Source organism: Podarcis bocagei, assembly GCF_964188305.1.
Source record: "Podarcis bocagei genome assembly, chromosome: 5".
Taxonomy (NCBI): domain Eukaryota; kingdom Metazoa; phylum Chordata; class Lepidosauria; order Squamata; family Lacertidae; genus Podarcis; species Podarcis bocagei.
The window spans coordinates 21,936,134-21,952,047 of NC_138129.1; the positions used below are offsets into that span (position 1 = coordinate 21,936,134).

General features: G+C 43.7%; 1 protein-coding gene across 1 annotated transcript in view; it reads left to right on the forward strand.

Moving 5' to 3' along the window:
• The window catches only part of PREX1 (phosphatidylinositol-3,4,5-trisphosphate dependent Rac exchange factor 1), a 245,342-nt gene that overhangs the window by 158,738 nt on the left and 70,690 nt on the right, over positions 1-15,914 (forward strand). The window contains exons 10-14 of the mRNA XM_081195969.1: positions 90-237; positions 6,073-6,173; positions 7,324-7,427; positions 8,369-8,418; positions 11,158-11,233. Of these exons, the coding sequence (XP_081052095.1) occupies positions 90-237; positions 6,073-6,173; positions 7,324-7,427; positions 8,369-8,418; positions 11,158-11,233 (479 nt within the window). The remainder of the gene's footprint in view (positions 1-89; positions 238-6,072; positions 6,174-7,323; positions 7,428-8,368; positions 8,419-11,157; positions 11,234-15,914) is intronic.

Here is a 15,914-nt window from a genome sequence, read left to right on the forward strand (position 1 = left end):
TGGGGTGGGAACACGACTTGTTGGTCTTTGAGCAAATCCTTTCTTTCATCTGAGAAGCTTTTGAGGGAGACCCTGCTTCTGTATTCCAGGTCTGAAGTTGGGCATGGAGAGGGATGCGTACGTCATGATCGCCGAGAAAGGGGAGAAGCTGTATCACATGATGATGAACAAGAAAGTGAGCCTTATCAAAGACAGGAGAAGAAAATTAAGCACTGTTCCCAAGTGCTTTCTTGGCAAGTAAGTGGCTTTTGGGTTGAAAAGGCCTTTTCATTCCAATTAACGGAAAGGACCGTGGGTTTTCTGTGGACAGTATTGTGAAGCCAAATCAGATGTGCTTTGATGGGATTTAATTGGAAGGGTCTTTAACCTCCATTACAATTAGTTTATTAAAATTAATCATTCATTCCTGCTTAATGCCCTTGGACTACGCAATGGCAGCAAATTCCAGTGGGGGGCGGGAAGGGGAAGACGACTTGCAAACATCAATCCAAGTCTGCAGGGAGGTTGATAAATTATGTGCACGATGCATGCTTGAATTATGGGTTGGACATGTTTTTGACAATCCATGATCTTCCTTTGTTTTGCACGGAAGAAAATGCTGTAAAAGATACTCTTACAGGACTCAGAATTGTCGTGGCCGCCATATCCAACCCAGATGCATAAATTTAACAATGGGGTTATTGTTAAATTTATGCAGGATTTTTCCTGGACATTCGGAAGCAATTTTGAATAGTGCAGATTTCAGCCTTGGAAAGACTTTCGAGGTGGAAGGGGAAAAGAATGCAGACAGGAGGCATTTGACAAGAAGAGATTAGATAAGATATTCACACTACCAGTATGCTTCAATGCCCCACATGAACCGGAGAGTCACAGGAAGAAATCTCAGAGGACTTTTCCAGCTTGGCCGATTAATACGGAAATGTTCAGCCAGGAAGTTTGTTTTCGGGGGCATTTGTTCCATCTGTGTTAGGTTCCTCCAAACAGTTTCATGGCCATACTCTTGCTGTGTCCTTGTGCTTGATTGATGGGCAGACTTGAAGGAAGGACAAGTATTCCTAGCATGTCAGAGAAACAGCTCAAACATTGGCCTGTGTCTTAGAAGGAGAGATATTTTCAACCCTGCATTGACAGGGTTAGCACCTTGGGTCTTCACGAACATGCCAGCTCCTCCCTGGTTCTTCTAGTTTAGCATAGCAGCTAAACCATAGTTTGGCCTAGCATGTTGCTGAACCTTAGGCTTGTGGCTAAGCTCTCCTCTTTAGCCCTGAGTTGTAGCCAATAACAGACCATGATTGCAGCTTGTGGTTAGGAAGGTGAGAGCTTAGCCATGAAATCTACACAGTGGTGGTTGGTAGTCATTGGGTTGGGCAGGGCAGAAAGCACAGAGCATCAGCATTAGGTAGAGCCAGAGCCAATGACAGGCAGAGCCACCCCCTGATTGGTTGTAAGTGAGGTGATAGGCAGGTGGGGCACTGGCTGAGGGCAGACTGAGGTTGGTGGGGCAGTGCCTCATTCACCCTAGTGACTCCACTGAGATGACACATGCAGAACTGAGCTAAAAGGACTGGTGAAGAACAAAGTGGTTGCCGTCTCTTACCTAGTAGGCCACACATTTGCACTAAGCAGCGGCTTGGCTTAGTATTACATGTGGACATGACCAATGTGAAGAGAAGTCTCTGTAGTGTTGTATCCTCATAACTGTGGGAGAAACAGGGTTTCTGCCATCAGTTTTGTCAGTTATAGTGGCAGACTTGCTTGTCCATCCTGCTGTTTAATCACATTGTTTTGGATATTTTATGTATTTCATCATGTATGCTGCTCGTTTTTACCAGCCCGGCCTGGCAACAGCAGTAAAGAGGTCCATCTGTGGCTGGCTAGACACATTTTTTTACCACAGCCCCAATCCAAAGCTTGCTCCTTTCCACACTCTTGTTGCACTTGTGCATCGTGAGCTATCAGTGTGCTTTAAGCTTCCCCTGAAGCAAACTTGCTATTTCAGCCGTAGCTTCTTAATCCTTCTAAGCATGAAAAAGAAAGAATAAAAATCTTTGTGGATTTCAAACCATAGCAGCTCTGCTGCTATTCTGGTCCTGACCACCCAGCAGGGCTAAGCCAATGAACTTCAAAATGCACTATTGCAAACCTGTCATTTCATATCTGACCTATTCTTAGACATTCCCTCCACTTCAGACTTGAGCTGCACATTTTTTTGCTGTTTGGAACTCAAAATAGCAAAGAAGTTTCTTGTCAAACATGTCAAACTGTGCTTTTCTAGTTTGTTTTACAGTTCTGTGTGTATGCAGAACTGTCAGCCTCACTCCTTTCTTCCTTGACCTTACCAACCTTTCCTCGTGGATCAACTCAAAAGTTCTTTCTCGTGTCGTATTTTGCATCCTTGTGAGCACACCTCTGCTGCGTGTCAATCAGCTCCCTATTCCTCCCTTGTTCCTTTTCATGAGCGTCGTTGTGCTGTCAGGTTAAGTTCCTAAATGAAGTGCTACTAGGCTTGAGTAGTACAACAGTATGGACCATTTGCTAAGTTTTGATTTTTTTGTTTTTCTGACACAAATAACATTGGACAGGCAGCTTGTAAGCTTGGGATGGATCCACTTGGGATGGATCCACTTGGGAACATTATCAGTGGAACATTTCTAGGGACAACCTTTCAAACAATTGCAAAGTCTTCCATAGAACACTGAAATAATTCCCCCCCCCCCAACCCCTGAACAGTAATAAGCCAAACCACTTTTTCATATACAAGCATCTGGTTATTGGGAGGCTTTCTGGTGCTGCACAAAGTGGGGACCCAGCATTAAGCAGGATCACTCCTTTTTCATATCAGCCAATGGGAAGGGAGAGTGATCCTGCTGAATTCAGAACATTTTGCACTTCTGAACTCAGCCCTAAGCAAAATCGCCTTGTCCCCCATTGGGAGAGGAGGCAATCCTGCTTACTGCAGGCCTGGTCCTTTTAACATCACTCCATCAAAGTTTAATGGAGTGGGTTGCTTCAGAGAGCAGCTTTGCAAACTGCTCTCTGAAGCACCTCCCATCTTCCATTGAACCTTGCTGGAGCAACGTGTGTGTGTGTGTGTGTGTGTGTGTGTGTGTGCGTGCGCGCGCGCGCTTGCTTTCTATGGCCTGTAAAGTTTGTTCCAGGGTGTTTCAATTATCCAACACATTAGAAACTAATGAGAGATGAATCAAATGAATGAGTAGGTTTTTCATTGGAAGCTCATTTGTTTTAATTTCTGTTCATTTCAATACTCAAATGAACAGGGCCCGTTCCTTTCATTTTTCATTTATTTTCAGAAAAACGTTTGCAGACCCCTTGTAACAGCTGAAATACCCCGTTTTACAAGCTGCTAAACAGCCTTCAAGCAGCCTGGTTTCAGATGTACTCTTAAGTATTCTCTGAGAGCACCAACTTTTTCAGCTATGCTGCCTGGTGCTACAAGTGTATGCTTAAGTGTTTCAGCACACTTCTTTTTCGAATTGTAAATGAAGAAACCCTTCACTCTCACACTCTAAAAAGCAAATGTTTGATCTGTGAAAGAGTAAGGATTAGCTGTGTTCAGACAGCGGTGGAGCAAGCCAGTCGGGCGCCTGGGGCGGCGCATGTGCCCTGCGCCTAGGGGCAGGACACTCTGTGGGGCCTCCAAGGAGTCTGCCTGCCACTTAGCTGCCCTACAACTGGGGAGGTGGTGGGTGGACCCTTTGGGGCAACGTGGAGCCTGCGGGCGGCCAAGCCACTGCATCACTCTGAGGAAAGATGCGTGGCTCAGGCGTGCTACAGGCCTGCAGTGAGTGCCGCCCGACATTTTGTCACCCCTTTAGTGGCGACACCTGGGGCGGTCCGCCCCCCTCGCCCCCTTCCTCTGCCCCTGTGTTCAGAGGACCTCTGCACTTCTGCAGGTGTTAGTGTTCTGAGTGCATCTCTTGGTTGGAAAGAGGAGAGTGACTCATGCAGAGATGCACCAGTCTTCTGAGATCAGGTAATTTTGCTGTGGGATGCGGGTGGCACTGTGGGTTAAACCACAGAGCCTAGGACTTGCCGATCAGAAGGTCGGCAGTTCAAATCCCCGCGACGGGGTGAGCTCCCGTTGCTTGGTCCCTGCTCCTGCCAACCTAGCAGTTCAAAAGCACCTCAAAGTGCAAGTAGATAAATAGGTACCGCTCCAGTGGGAAGGTAAATGGCGTTTTCGTGCGCTGCTCTGGTTCACCAGAAGCGGCTTAGTCATGCTGGCCACATGACCCGGAAGCTGTACGCCGGCTCCCTCGGCCAATAAAGCCAGATGAGCGCCACAACCCCAGAGTCGGCCAGGACTGGATCTAATGGTCAGGGGTGCCTTTACCTTAATTTTGCTGTGACTTTGCATCAGCAGTGATGCAACAGGTAACTGTTATGGACAGAGCATGATTGACAGGAAGCAAGGCTAACAGGCCGTGACCAGGTAATTTGAGCTCCTATGAGCTGTTAGTTCATTGATCCGTCTCACAGTGCAAAAGCAGCACTCGCATGGCACACAGTTTGGGACTTACTAGTTGAAACATAGTTTGATGTGGTGAATTTGTGTCAAGCTGTACAGCTTCACACTGTAGGTGGAGCTCAGATGATTAATTGAACTTCCTTTATTTACAAACCAAATCCTTTCATATAGAGAACTAGTATGTAAGAAAAAGGTGTTCCGGCTTTGCCATTTTGTGTGCAGGGGTTTTATTTGTATGGAGGAGCAGTCAAAGGCAAAGTCCCAGTCTAGCTAGACCTGATTGCTCATAAAGTCATCTTGGCTTGAAGCAAGCTGGTCACTCCCATCATGTGCTTTTGAATGTTTTGATCTCACAACCAGCCCCTTTGTTGGTTTACTCTTCTACTTTTAGAACACTAGCCTTGTAAGTCAGTTTTATTTCCTGTTTTGTGCTTCCCTGCCATGGAGTATTGAAATTGATTGTGAGAGCCATTAGCAACGAAACACTGGTTATATGCAAGCCCATTTGCAACAGCATAAAGCAATAAAACCGCAAAGCAGGGGTAAGCACCATTTTAAAAGGCATTTAAAAGTATTTCACAGCTTCCAGAGCAATAGCTCTCGAAAATCTGGTGAGCGGCGGTTATCATCTACACATTCCAGTGCAGAGTTATGCCAAATTTATAAAGTCTGATGTAGTTTTGTTAAGTCATACGGGTCTAAAGGTGCAGAAACTACTTTGAAAACCCTTCATTTACATTCCCCTAACCCAAGCTGAAGCAACTGTAACTTTCCCTTTTCTTCTTTTAATGAACTACCTGCAGCTTAGATGAGTCAACTCTTCCTAAATGCAGGCTGAAATAGGGCACCCGAGGCCGTGTAATTGGATGCAAGGATGCTGGTTTTGATAAGCAACAAACCTACACAAACTGGAAGAGTTACAGCTTTTTTATTGAACACAGATTTCCTCTGCATTGCTCTGCCTTTCAGAAATCCTTTTCATGTTCCGTCTGGATTTTTGCGCAGTTGTAGAATAATTGCTGCTCAAGTTGGCAAACGGCCACATCCCATCAGAGCACTGACAGTGCCCCATTCATCAAGTTTATTTCTTTCTGTAATAATATTCTCATTCTCTCTCTCTCACTGTCTCTCCTTCCTTCATTCACTGTTGCATTCATTTGTATTCTGTCCAGATTTGAATTCTGGTTTGCATATTACAACACTGCACTGCAGCCATTCATTCAGAATTAGGGTAGAATTACACCTTATAAGAAACAAGGGGGTGCCACCCAATATGGCAATCCCATGTTGAGTTTCCATCTTCCCCCTGTAATGTGTAAATTAAAACAACTTATCTCATGGAAATCTTGTGTTAAATGTCTTAATTATTGTTGCAATTTATTGTACAATTGGTTGCGCTTTATTTACTTGTGAGTGAATGGGGTCTCCTAGGTCCTAGTCCTATACTCCAGCCACTTACACTACACTAACCCTCGTGTTGACATGCGTTGATTCACTTAGACAGTTCACATCTTGTGCGTTGATCTTCTTGGCCAAAGGGAACAGAGAGTTAATTGCATTTGTTGCTCCTCTTCTCTCTACAGCGAGTTTGTATCTTGGCTCATAGAAATTGGGGAGATAAGCAAACCGGAAGAAGGGGTCAACCTGGGACAAGCTCTGCTGGAGAATGGCATCATTCATCATGGTGAGTGCTTTGCATGGCAGCAAAAGATCATATCGGGTGTAGTAGTGTACTGAGAAGTAGTGATGGATTTTTATTTTAAGAGCACCAACCGCATGTTGTTCAGGCCTCAGCAACCAATATTTCAATGTCTCAACTTTGGGATTTTTCTCTTTATCTAACGGGAGGAGTTTTCTAAACATCAACACATTACAAATCAGTATTCACTCTAAATACTTCAGTGCAGGAGCAGACTCATAGGTATGTGTGGTCTGTTCAGAATTAGGGCCCTCTGCAGCTGAAGGGCCCCAAAGTTGTTAGTACAGGTGCTGACCATTTCAGGCACATCCAATTGATGTGTGAACGCTGATGTGCGGGTCTTTGGGGCCCTGAAGAGGGCGAAATGGTGGTGGGGCGCACTTAGATTGGAACCCCCATGCAAAATGGATTGCTGTTAACTGAGAGGATTCTTTTGAAACTGTGACTACAGTGAATTGCCATTGTTGAATTCTGTTATTACAGTTGGTTGCATTCTTTCCACTCAGAGTACATACGGAAAGAAAGATTTACTGCAGCGAGCCTGTGTGCCATATAGGTACATTTCTTATTGTAATATAATTCGATTCAGCTTTCTGAGTATATATTTTGTGCAAAAACAGGGCTTGCTTCAGAGTAATGTGTGAAATGGTACCCTGTTTGTTTGTTTGTAGGATGGCCAGATTGCAGGGTTTTTCTCTTTAAAGACGGGCTAGTTTTCTTCTTTTGCTTTTTATTACTGTTGCAGAAAGCCATACATCCTCTTGTCATTTATACAGCAGGGATTCCTCTTCCATCCCTCAGGTGCACATGGCTGGAAAATACACTTCAAAGCACCCATATGGTTTCTACCTCAGGTCCCAAACCTTCAGTTGCCTCAGTTTCAGAGCAAATGATCTCAACCCAATTCTTAACTGGGAAGTCATTTGATTAAGCTTGTCTGATGTCTTTGATAATCTTTTTTGTATTACAATGTCAGGGGTGTTTTCCCTAACTGTGTGAAAAAGCAAGAGAAGAGTAGTTGCTGCCTTCATTTGCTTGCAAGCCATTGTCCCAAGAACAGAATACATTACTTCATAGTTGGGGGATTTTGTGGTCCTCCAGAGGTTGCTGGATTATTATTGTTCTGCTGCTTCAGTTTCAGATAAGCACCAGTTCAAGAATGAGCAGGTGATGTACAGGTTTCGCTATGATGATGGGACTTACAAGCCAAGGAGCGAATTGGAAGACATCATGTCCAAGGTATGTTTCTGGGTTGACGTTGTGGCATAGCCAGAGTTTGTTATAACAATGAGCTTATTCGCAATCTGCTTTGACGCACTGTTCAAATTGCTATTCTGGGCCCAGTGCAATTGCACAAGAGATCAGGGGATCTAGTGGATCCTGAGTCAGCTCAACCCTGCCCTTGGAATTCGCTTTTCAGGACTTCCAGATGGTCCTCACAGGCAGGGATGCTTCCAGCAGGCCTCATGCCCTTGCATCTGGCAGAAGCCTGGCTGAAGTGGATAAACTGCGGAGAAAGAGCCTTCTGCCCAATCCATTGCTCTGGGTTGGATTGCTCTCTAAGAGACCAAAGAGATTCACTCCTTTCCCCATCTTTCTCCATGAATATTTGACTATCTCAATCAACAGGAAGAAGCTGCAGCAAGTTTTATGTAGCTGTACATGGAGATGTTATGTACAGTCTATTCTAAAATAAGGTCAAATGTTTTAGAGTGGAAGACTAGAAATATAAAACCGCATGATCAATAGCTGAATGAAAGTAGCTTACTTTAAAGTGTGCGTGTGCATGTATGTTTGTGTGTCTTTATATATAGAGTCAGCAAAACTTACATGTTTTTACATTTAGGATTGGTATGCAAAGGTCAGCAAACTGTTGCTGCATTTTAATTGTTTGTTTGTTTGTGTATGGTATTTTTATCCTGCCATTTTGACCGTAAGATCCTCAAGGCTAAGTATACAAGTCAAAACAGTAATTTAATAAAACACCACAAAAATCCACAAGCTTCATCAACCACCGGGTAAGAATCAATACAAGTGCAGCAAATAAACAGCGATAAGGTGCCGCTAAATGCCTGGGGAGAAAAATTAGCCAGACTCACTGCTGCAGGTCCTCTGCATGTGTTTTAGATAATATTATATCTGTTTTGAAATTTCAAGCCTGCGTTCATTTCTCTCTGCAGGGTGTGAGGCTCTACTGCCGCCTCCACAGTCTTTACACTCCGGTGATAAAGTAAGTATATTATCACAATGCTTTCATGTTTTGCCTGTCTTGTTGCTGCCTACATCACATCAGTTGAAATCTCTTCCCTTCCCTTATGTAAATGTAGTAAAGCCCTTGTCTGCTTGGGCGATGCAGGCTGTTCTGCATGTTACTCTGAGAGGTGCAGATCAGGGTAGCTCACATCTTTGGAGGCAGATTGCCACGTGGGACACCAAAGTCATATTCTGACCCCTGGGAATCTTATTCAAAAAACCCCCTTGGCTTTTGCCACCACGATTGCGAATTCATCAGGGTATCAGAATTGCTTGGGGGGGGGGGGGAGAGAAAACCGAGATTCCTAAGAATTAGCCACTTCCTAGACCCATCAAGCAAATCTCTTCATCCTAGATTTCACTAGTCATAATGAGCAAGGATGTAGTTCCAGGTCCTCAAACTGCAACACCTGGAACTGATTCCACAGGTTGTAGCTAGATGATGCTCCAGGGACTTCCAATGGACCTGCACTAATTGTGGCATCACATTCATCATGGATGATAAATTTCTCAATTATACCACACTGGTCTGAATCCAGCTGATTTACCAGTCTATTACACCTTTGCTGTGCAGTTCACTGAGGAATATGTTGCCTTTGTCACCACCACTGCAACATAGAATCATAGAGTCAGAAGAGACCATGAGGGTCATCTAGTCCAACCCCCTGCATTGCAGGAATCTTTTGCCCAACGTGGGGCTCGAACCCACTACACTGAGATGAAAGAGTCTCATGTTCTACCAATTGAGCTATCTAATGGTAGGCTCATACCTGTGTTTGATCAAACCTCTGCTCTAGCTCAGCCTGGAATGCCTCAGAAAACCAAGGAGCCTTCTGGACTCCCCACAGCTGGGGGTTGTGGTAGCTTGCAAGCCTACATGACCCCTGGTTGCCAGTGATAGCTAGGTGTCCACAGCCCTGGGGCTTTCCCATGAGGAATGGACCATTCTGGGCAGTGTAGAGCTTTGAAGGATTCTCCTTCAAAGATAAGTTATGAGCACTTAGTGGCAAAGACCATCTCTCTTAGTCCTGTGTTCTCTACATTAACAGGAACAGGTTTAAGCTTTAGTTCTCAGTTAGCAAGAGTAGCTGTGCCAATAGGTTTTGTATTTTGCATTGTTTTAATAAACTTAATTTGGTTCCGTGGCCCTCCAGATGTTGTTAGACACTCATCAGCACAGCTAATGGCCAGGGATGCGAGGAGTTGCAGTCCAACAACACCTAAAGACCATGAATTCCCCATCCCTGTCCTGGGACATCACAGCCATATGTCGGTCATTCCTTTGTTCCTACCCTCTGAGCACAGGGTGAGATACTTGTACAACAAACTGATTCGTGTTTATGACATACACAATTATTTCCATGAATCTCCAAGCAACTCCACAGTTTGATTGGCCTCTATCTTATTTCTCACTGAGTATCCTGACTGCCATATACCAATTGCTAGTCTTTTTAAGTACTCGGATCTCAGACACATTACCAGCTTGTACTGCTGAAATTCAGCTTACTTCCACCAAACATGTTTGGTAAGACATGTTTTCCTCCTTTTATCATAACCGTACTCCAATTCAGTCAGAAACTAAAGCAACTGATATATAATATTTATGGAATAAGTGTCAGATCATTTCATTTGGTAGAACTCCAGGAATTGAGATACAATCTACTGGGTCAAAGTGAAACATTCATAGGAGGTAATCTTAGAAAATAATTCTTACTTTGGCACATTGTTTAAACATTCTTTCCTCATATGTGTAACATTATTTGTAAAACATTCTCTGCTTATTTGAAGTATTGAAACATAATGATTCCATGTTTTAGCTTTCAGATGGGCACTACAGCTAGCCATGCTTGAAAAAGGGATACATGGTCACATGGTCTGTTTGTTTCTTAAACCAAGTGCTGCTGATCACATAAAACAAATTCTTAGGATGAAGAAAACAAGCCTTGTTGCAATGCTCGCTAAAAGGAAGAGGCCGCAACTCCCCTCCCCCTTTTTTTGCAGTTGACCTCTTATTCCCCAGTTATGGAGCAGATGTGGTGTTGTGAGTGACAAATCATTGTCATGCAAATAGCACCTGGAGCACAAAGGCATTTCATGAATCTGAATTCTATTTAATTGAAGACACTGTAACCCCAGGGGAAAGTGGTGCTGGAGTGTGTTTGTGTGTGCACACTCATGCTTCCACACATGTGTATTTCATCCATTAAGCAAATGATTCATACACACTTCAAAAAATGATAATCGCTTCAGCTGAGAAAATGTTACTGACCTTGGGGCATACCATTAGGGGCTTCTTTTGAATACATCAGGTCCAACAGCATTAAGCGAACAACATGCAAGAACAAGTATTGCTTTCTGTACTAGGAAGGTGGGTAGAAATTAGTATCCAGGGAGAACTGTAAACAAAACCCTTTATTAGCTAGTAATAAATAATAATAAATGTACATACATACCAACAAATGCTATACATACCAACAGATTTAAGACTGCGTGGAATGTCCATGGGAACTGCCAAGAATTTCAGTGTGGTGATTAGTGGAACTATAAATTGCATAGTAATAATAATAATTTATTATTTGTACCCCGCCCATCTGGCTGGGTTTCCCCAGCATCTAGAAATTTCCTTTCTATAATTACTCTTTCTGCCTAAGTTACGACATTGTTCATGTTACTAACAGCCACGTTGTTAATGAGCTTTCCATTTTTCTTTCTGTAGAGACCGAGACTACCACTTGAAGACCTACAAATCAGTGATCCCAGCAAGTAAGCTGGTGGATTGGCTGATTGCTCAGGTAATGACAGCATATGCATGCTGATGTTTTGCTTCAGCTGTTGCACCTTTCACAGTTTTATTACACTGATGCATCAGCCTCACTAATGTGGTCCAAAGGAAAGCAGAGAAAAATGCTTGGCACCAGCTTGGCTGCAGGAGTTGCCAAAAGGAGGCAGTACAAGGTGCCATCCAACTGTCTTAAGGGCTCCACTCCGGATTTATGTAGGGTTTATAGCTTTTTCTTCTCCTGAAGATATCCCACAAGGCAGTAGAGGTTTATGATCAGAGTTTTCCTTCTCCTAGGTGGGCTACCTTCCCAGGTTGACGGGCCTCATCTGCCCCTCACTTCCCTTTGCAGCACATGCACAAACTTCTTGACTGTTGGACCCATTATTGGTCCCATCCATTCAATGCACCAGAGCCTGTCTTTGCATGTAGGGGAAGTCCTGCACTGAGGGTCTGAGACCCATTGGCTACCCTCACCTGGTTTAGCCAGCCAGTCGAAGCCATTCTCAGGGTGTGGCCACTTTCGCATGCTGACAGCTTATAGGAGCCACAGGTGAGAGCTGAGTGTAGGGTGGGGACCAAAGGTGGACAACTACCCAAGAAGGAGCATGGTGTGTCCCCCACCAGAAGTACTCTGCCTCCCCTAACACCCCATAAACCATACACACCTGTAGTGGGCTAATGCCATAGCTAACTATTAAAAATCTGCTTCTAATAGAGCCATTTTTGGATACTGAAAACTATGGAAAATACTATTATTTTTGACGCAAACTGCAGTCCTGTGCAAACTTACCTTAGAGTAAGTACCAGTGAACATAGTAAGGCTTCTGAGTAAGCCTTCGTATGAATCCAGCACAAATAAATATCTTAAGTTTTCATTTTTCAAATAAGATAGCCCTATACTCGTTTAGATTTAATTGCTTGGCAGAGTTTTGAAGAACTGTTCCTTCTGTTTGTAATTTGGGCTCAAACAGCCAAGGAGATCACTTACTAATGGAAGAGTCTGGTTTTCATTTCCACATCAATATCTAAAGATCCAGAGAAGCAATCATGTAAGAGACACTTTCTGCCTTATTGAGTATATAATTTTTCGTCCATATGAACCCCCTCAATGAACCCCCTCAATGAACTTGTTGATTTTTGTGTACAAGATATAGCCAGAGTTGAGAGAACTTTTGAAAGCAGCTATGTAATGTGAGATGACAGGGGCACTTTCTCTGTGCTTAACTTCTATAAGAGCACAGAATGGGCATCAAATATCATTAAACATGTTGGCAATTGAAGTTGTAATATATTACATAAACTTAGCATTATGTAATGTCCTCTTATTCAGAGGCTTAGCAGGGTTAGCTGACCCATTGGAGTGTCCTCATTACAGTTCATGTTGTCAGCCTAACACAAGAAAGCACGTTCAGCCACTGCACACCGTTGACGTGGGAGGAAAAAGAGAGAAATTTGGCATAGGATTGTAGCAACATGCCAACATCTGACCAGGTATAGACTATCTGAGCTGCAAGACTTGGAATTTGAACAGTTGGACCATTAATGGCCAGAGCTCATTCTTGGCTCAACCATGTTCCAGTTTTTCAAGGCTGTAAAATTGGGTGAGTGTCCCAGAGTAGAAATAACTAGTTACGATGCTATTTTTTGGACCAATATATACTGTTGGCCAGTTTTGGTCAATATTGTTGACACTTAGTGACAATAGTTCTCCAAGATTTCAGGGAATCATAGAATTGTAGGGTTGGAAGGGGACCACAAGGGTCATCTAGTCCAACCACCTGCAATGCAGGAATCTCTTTGTCCAGGGTAGTACTTGAACCCACAACCCTGATATGAAGAGTCTCATGTTCTCCTGACTGAGCTATTCAATACTTTGTAGATGGTGGACAGTGTATAGCCATTGGCCTGGCTCAAAGCAAGTGCTGAAAAGAGCATTAAAAAAAGATAAAGGACCCCTGACCATTAGGTCCAGTCGCAGACGACTCTGGGGTTGCAGCGCTCATCTCACTCTATAGGCCGAGGGAGCCGGCGTTTGTCCGCAGACAGCTTCTGGGTCATGTGGCCAGCATGACTGTCGTTTCTGGTGAACCAGAGCAGTGCACGGAAACACCGTTTACCTTCCCGCCAGAGCGGTACCTATTTATCTACTTGCACTGCGTGCTTTCAAACTGGTAGGTTGGCAGGAGCAGGGACTGAACAAAAGGAGCTCACTCTGTCGCAGGGATTCAAACCACTAACCTTCTGATCAGCAAGCCCTAGGCTCTGTGGTTTAGACCACAGCGCCACCCGCGTCCCTTAGAAAAGAGCATTGGTGTGCCCCAAATTACATAGATACTGGAGAAAAAAATAGTCCACTAGTCAAAAGAGAAGTGTCTGACCCCTATGCTGTGGCTAGAAATGTATATGGACGTGCTGCATATGTAGCAATAAGTCCTGTAACTTCTAGAAGCAGGAAACATAACTTTCCTGGGGTTTCCTGCTGTCGTGCCTTCTGGATACTTTGGTGTTCCCACATGGCCTGTAGAGTGAGCTTTCCCCTTAAATATATGCCTCCCACTCCTATTGGAAACAAGATATGCATGTATGTTCCAGGCTTCCCCCTTTCATTTTCTCATGGATTAAGTTCTAAAATGTGCTTAATCTTTAATAATAAAAAAGTGAGTAACCTGGCAGGGCGTGTATTGCTATTCCAGAACAAGATCACATACCTTTATATTACAACGGTGTTATATGGTCCTGCCTTTGACTTAGCAGGCAGATCAAGCTAATCAAGCTCATTTGGATTGTGGTGTCAGTCCTGTATGCCAAGCACTGGAGAGAAAGCAACATTTTGCCATAATTGAATAGAAGAATAAGATGCTTCTTAGATGCCTACCAGCAGAATATGCAGGCAGTAGCCCTGTCCTGTTGACATTCCCAGTAGCTAGCGATCAGTGGCATACAGACTCTGCAAATAATACAACAGCACATTTTTAATCAGAAAAAAACATTTTAAAAAATGTTTTTTGTTGTTGTTGAGGCTAAACATTTAGAGACAAGTATTAGGATGGTATGTACTGCACTCGTTCCATTACTGTAAGGATTTACCCTTGCACAACAGAACTTCCCCTCCCTCTCCTCCCCGTGCTCTTCTGAGATCTACTTTGGAGGCTTGGGAGAACTCCCAAAAGAGATTTAGGGGTTGTATGGTGGTTGTGGTGAGTTCTGTTATACAAGAAGAAATCCTTGCACCAACGGAACAAGAGGCATAGGTGCTACATTGGATACAAGCCTTATTATTCAATATTATTCCAAGTATTTATATGCCACTTAATATCCAGAAATTCTAAGTGGATTTCTAAGTTATGTGCTCTCTTGCCATGTAGTCTGCAACTCCTTTGCCAATGTTCCAGCCATAGGCCCAGACTGGCTTCCAGCTGTGCTCAGATGTAAGCCATTCAAATTCTGTTATCTGAACCATTCTTAAACTTTGTTTTTGCTCTTCTTTTTCCATTTGGGAAGGCTTTGTATGGTATCTGGAGTATGCAGAGAGGATTTGCAATGTTTTATTTTTAGTCACCTCTTTGACCTGAAAGTTGCTGTTTTGCAAGAAATAATGTCCGAGTCCAAGCTGCGTTATGATGACTGCAAGCCAAGTTTGCTGGAGAAGTCATCTGCTCTAAGACTTTACGTGCAGTTGCTTGTAAGCAGATTGGATTCCCAAAGGCTTGCTTAAGAATGGTGTCAAAAACCATTTCCTCTTCGATTTAAACACAGTTTGGGGGTAGATAAAATGACATTGTGGCCCCTTGCGGATTATGAACTATTTCCCCGTTTAACTCACAGAAAGCCCTGGGGCAGGAAATTGTATGGGGAGGGGGGAAAATGTAAGTTAAGCCTAGAAATTATATTAATGTGAAAAAGTTTCATGTAGTTTGATACTACCCTCTGGTTTGCCTGTGCTACAGGAAAATTGAGAAAGACTTGCAGCATTTTGTGATGTTTGCAGTAGCTTCTGTGTTTGTTGAGTTTGTTGAAGCTGAAAGCAGTACTGGACTAGTCTTAGTGCATAAAGACAAATACAGCCTAGTCTCAGTTTTCACATATTACATGCATGGCAGCTGCTACATTTATCTAAGTTTCCTTGCACTTGTTGCAGCTAGAGAGCCAGTGTGGTGTAGTGGTTAAGAGTGGTAGCCTCTTAATCTGGGGAACCGGGTTCGCGTCTCCGCTCCTCCACATGCAGCTGCTGGGTGACCTTGGGCTAGTCACACTTCTTTGAAGTCTCTCAGCCCCACTCACCTCACAGAGTGTTTGTTGTGGGGGAGGAAGGGAAAGGAGAATGTTAGCCGCTTTGAGACTCTTTAAAAAGGGAGTGAAAGGCGGGATATCAAATCCAAACTCCAAACTCTTCTATTGGTTCTAACAGCTACTACAGGCACACATTACAGCTACTACAGGCACACATTGCAAACCTCTCCCCAGCAAGGAGAGAGTTGCTGTTGTCCATTCACCTTTCAAATAGTACTTCTATTTCAGCAGCTAGAAACGAAAAAGGGAATTGATGCTACCAAGTTGTTTTGTTTCTTTTTGCATTGTGGCCCAACTGCTTTCCCCTTCTCTTAGTTGCAGGGAAAAGGAAGTGCTTCAACGGAAAAAGGGGAAGCAAAGCAGTCCCAGAACTTAATTTGTGTTTCTCTCCTCTCATGAGG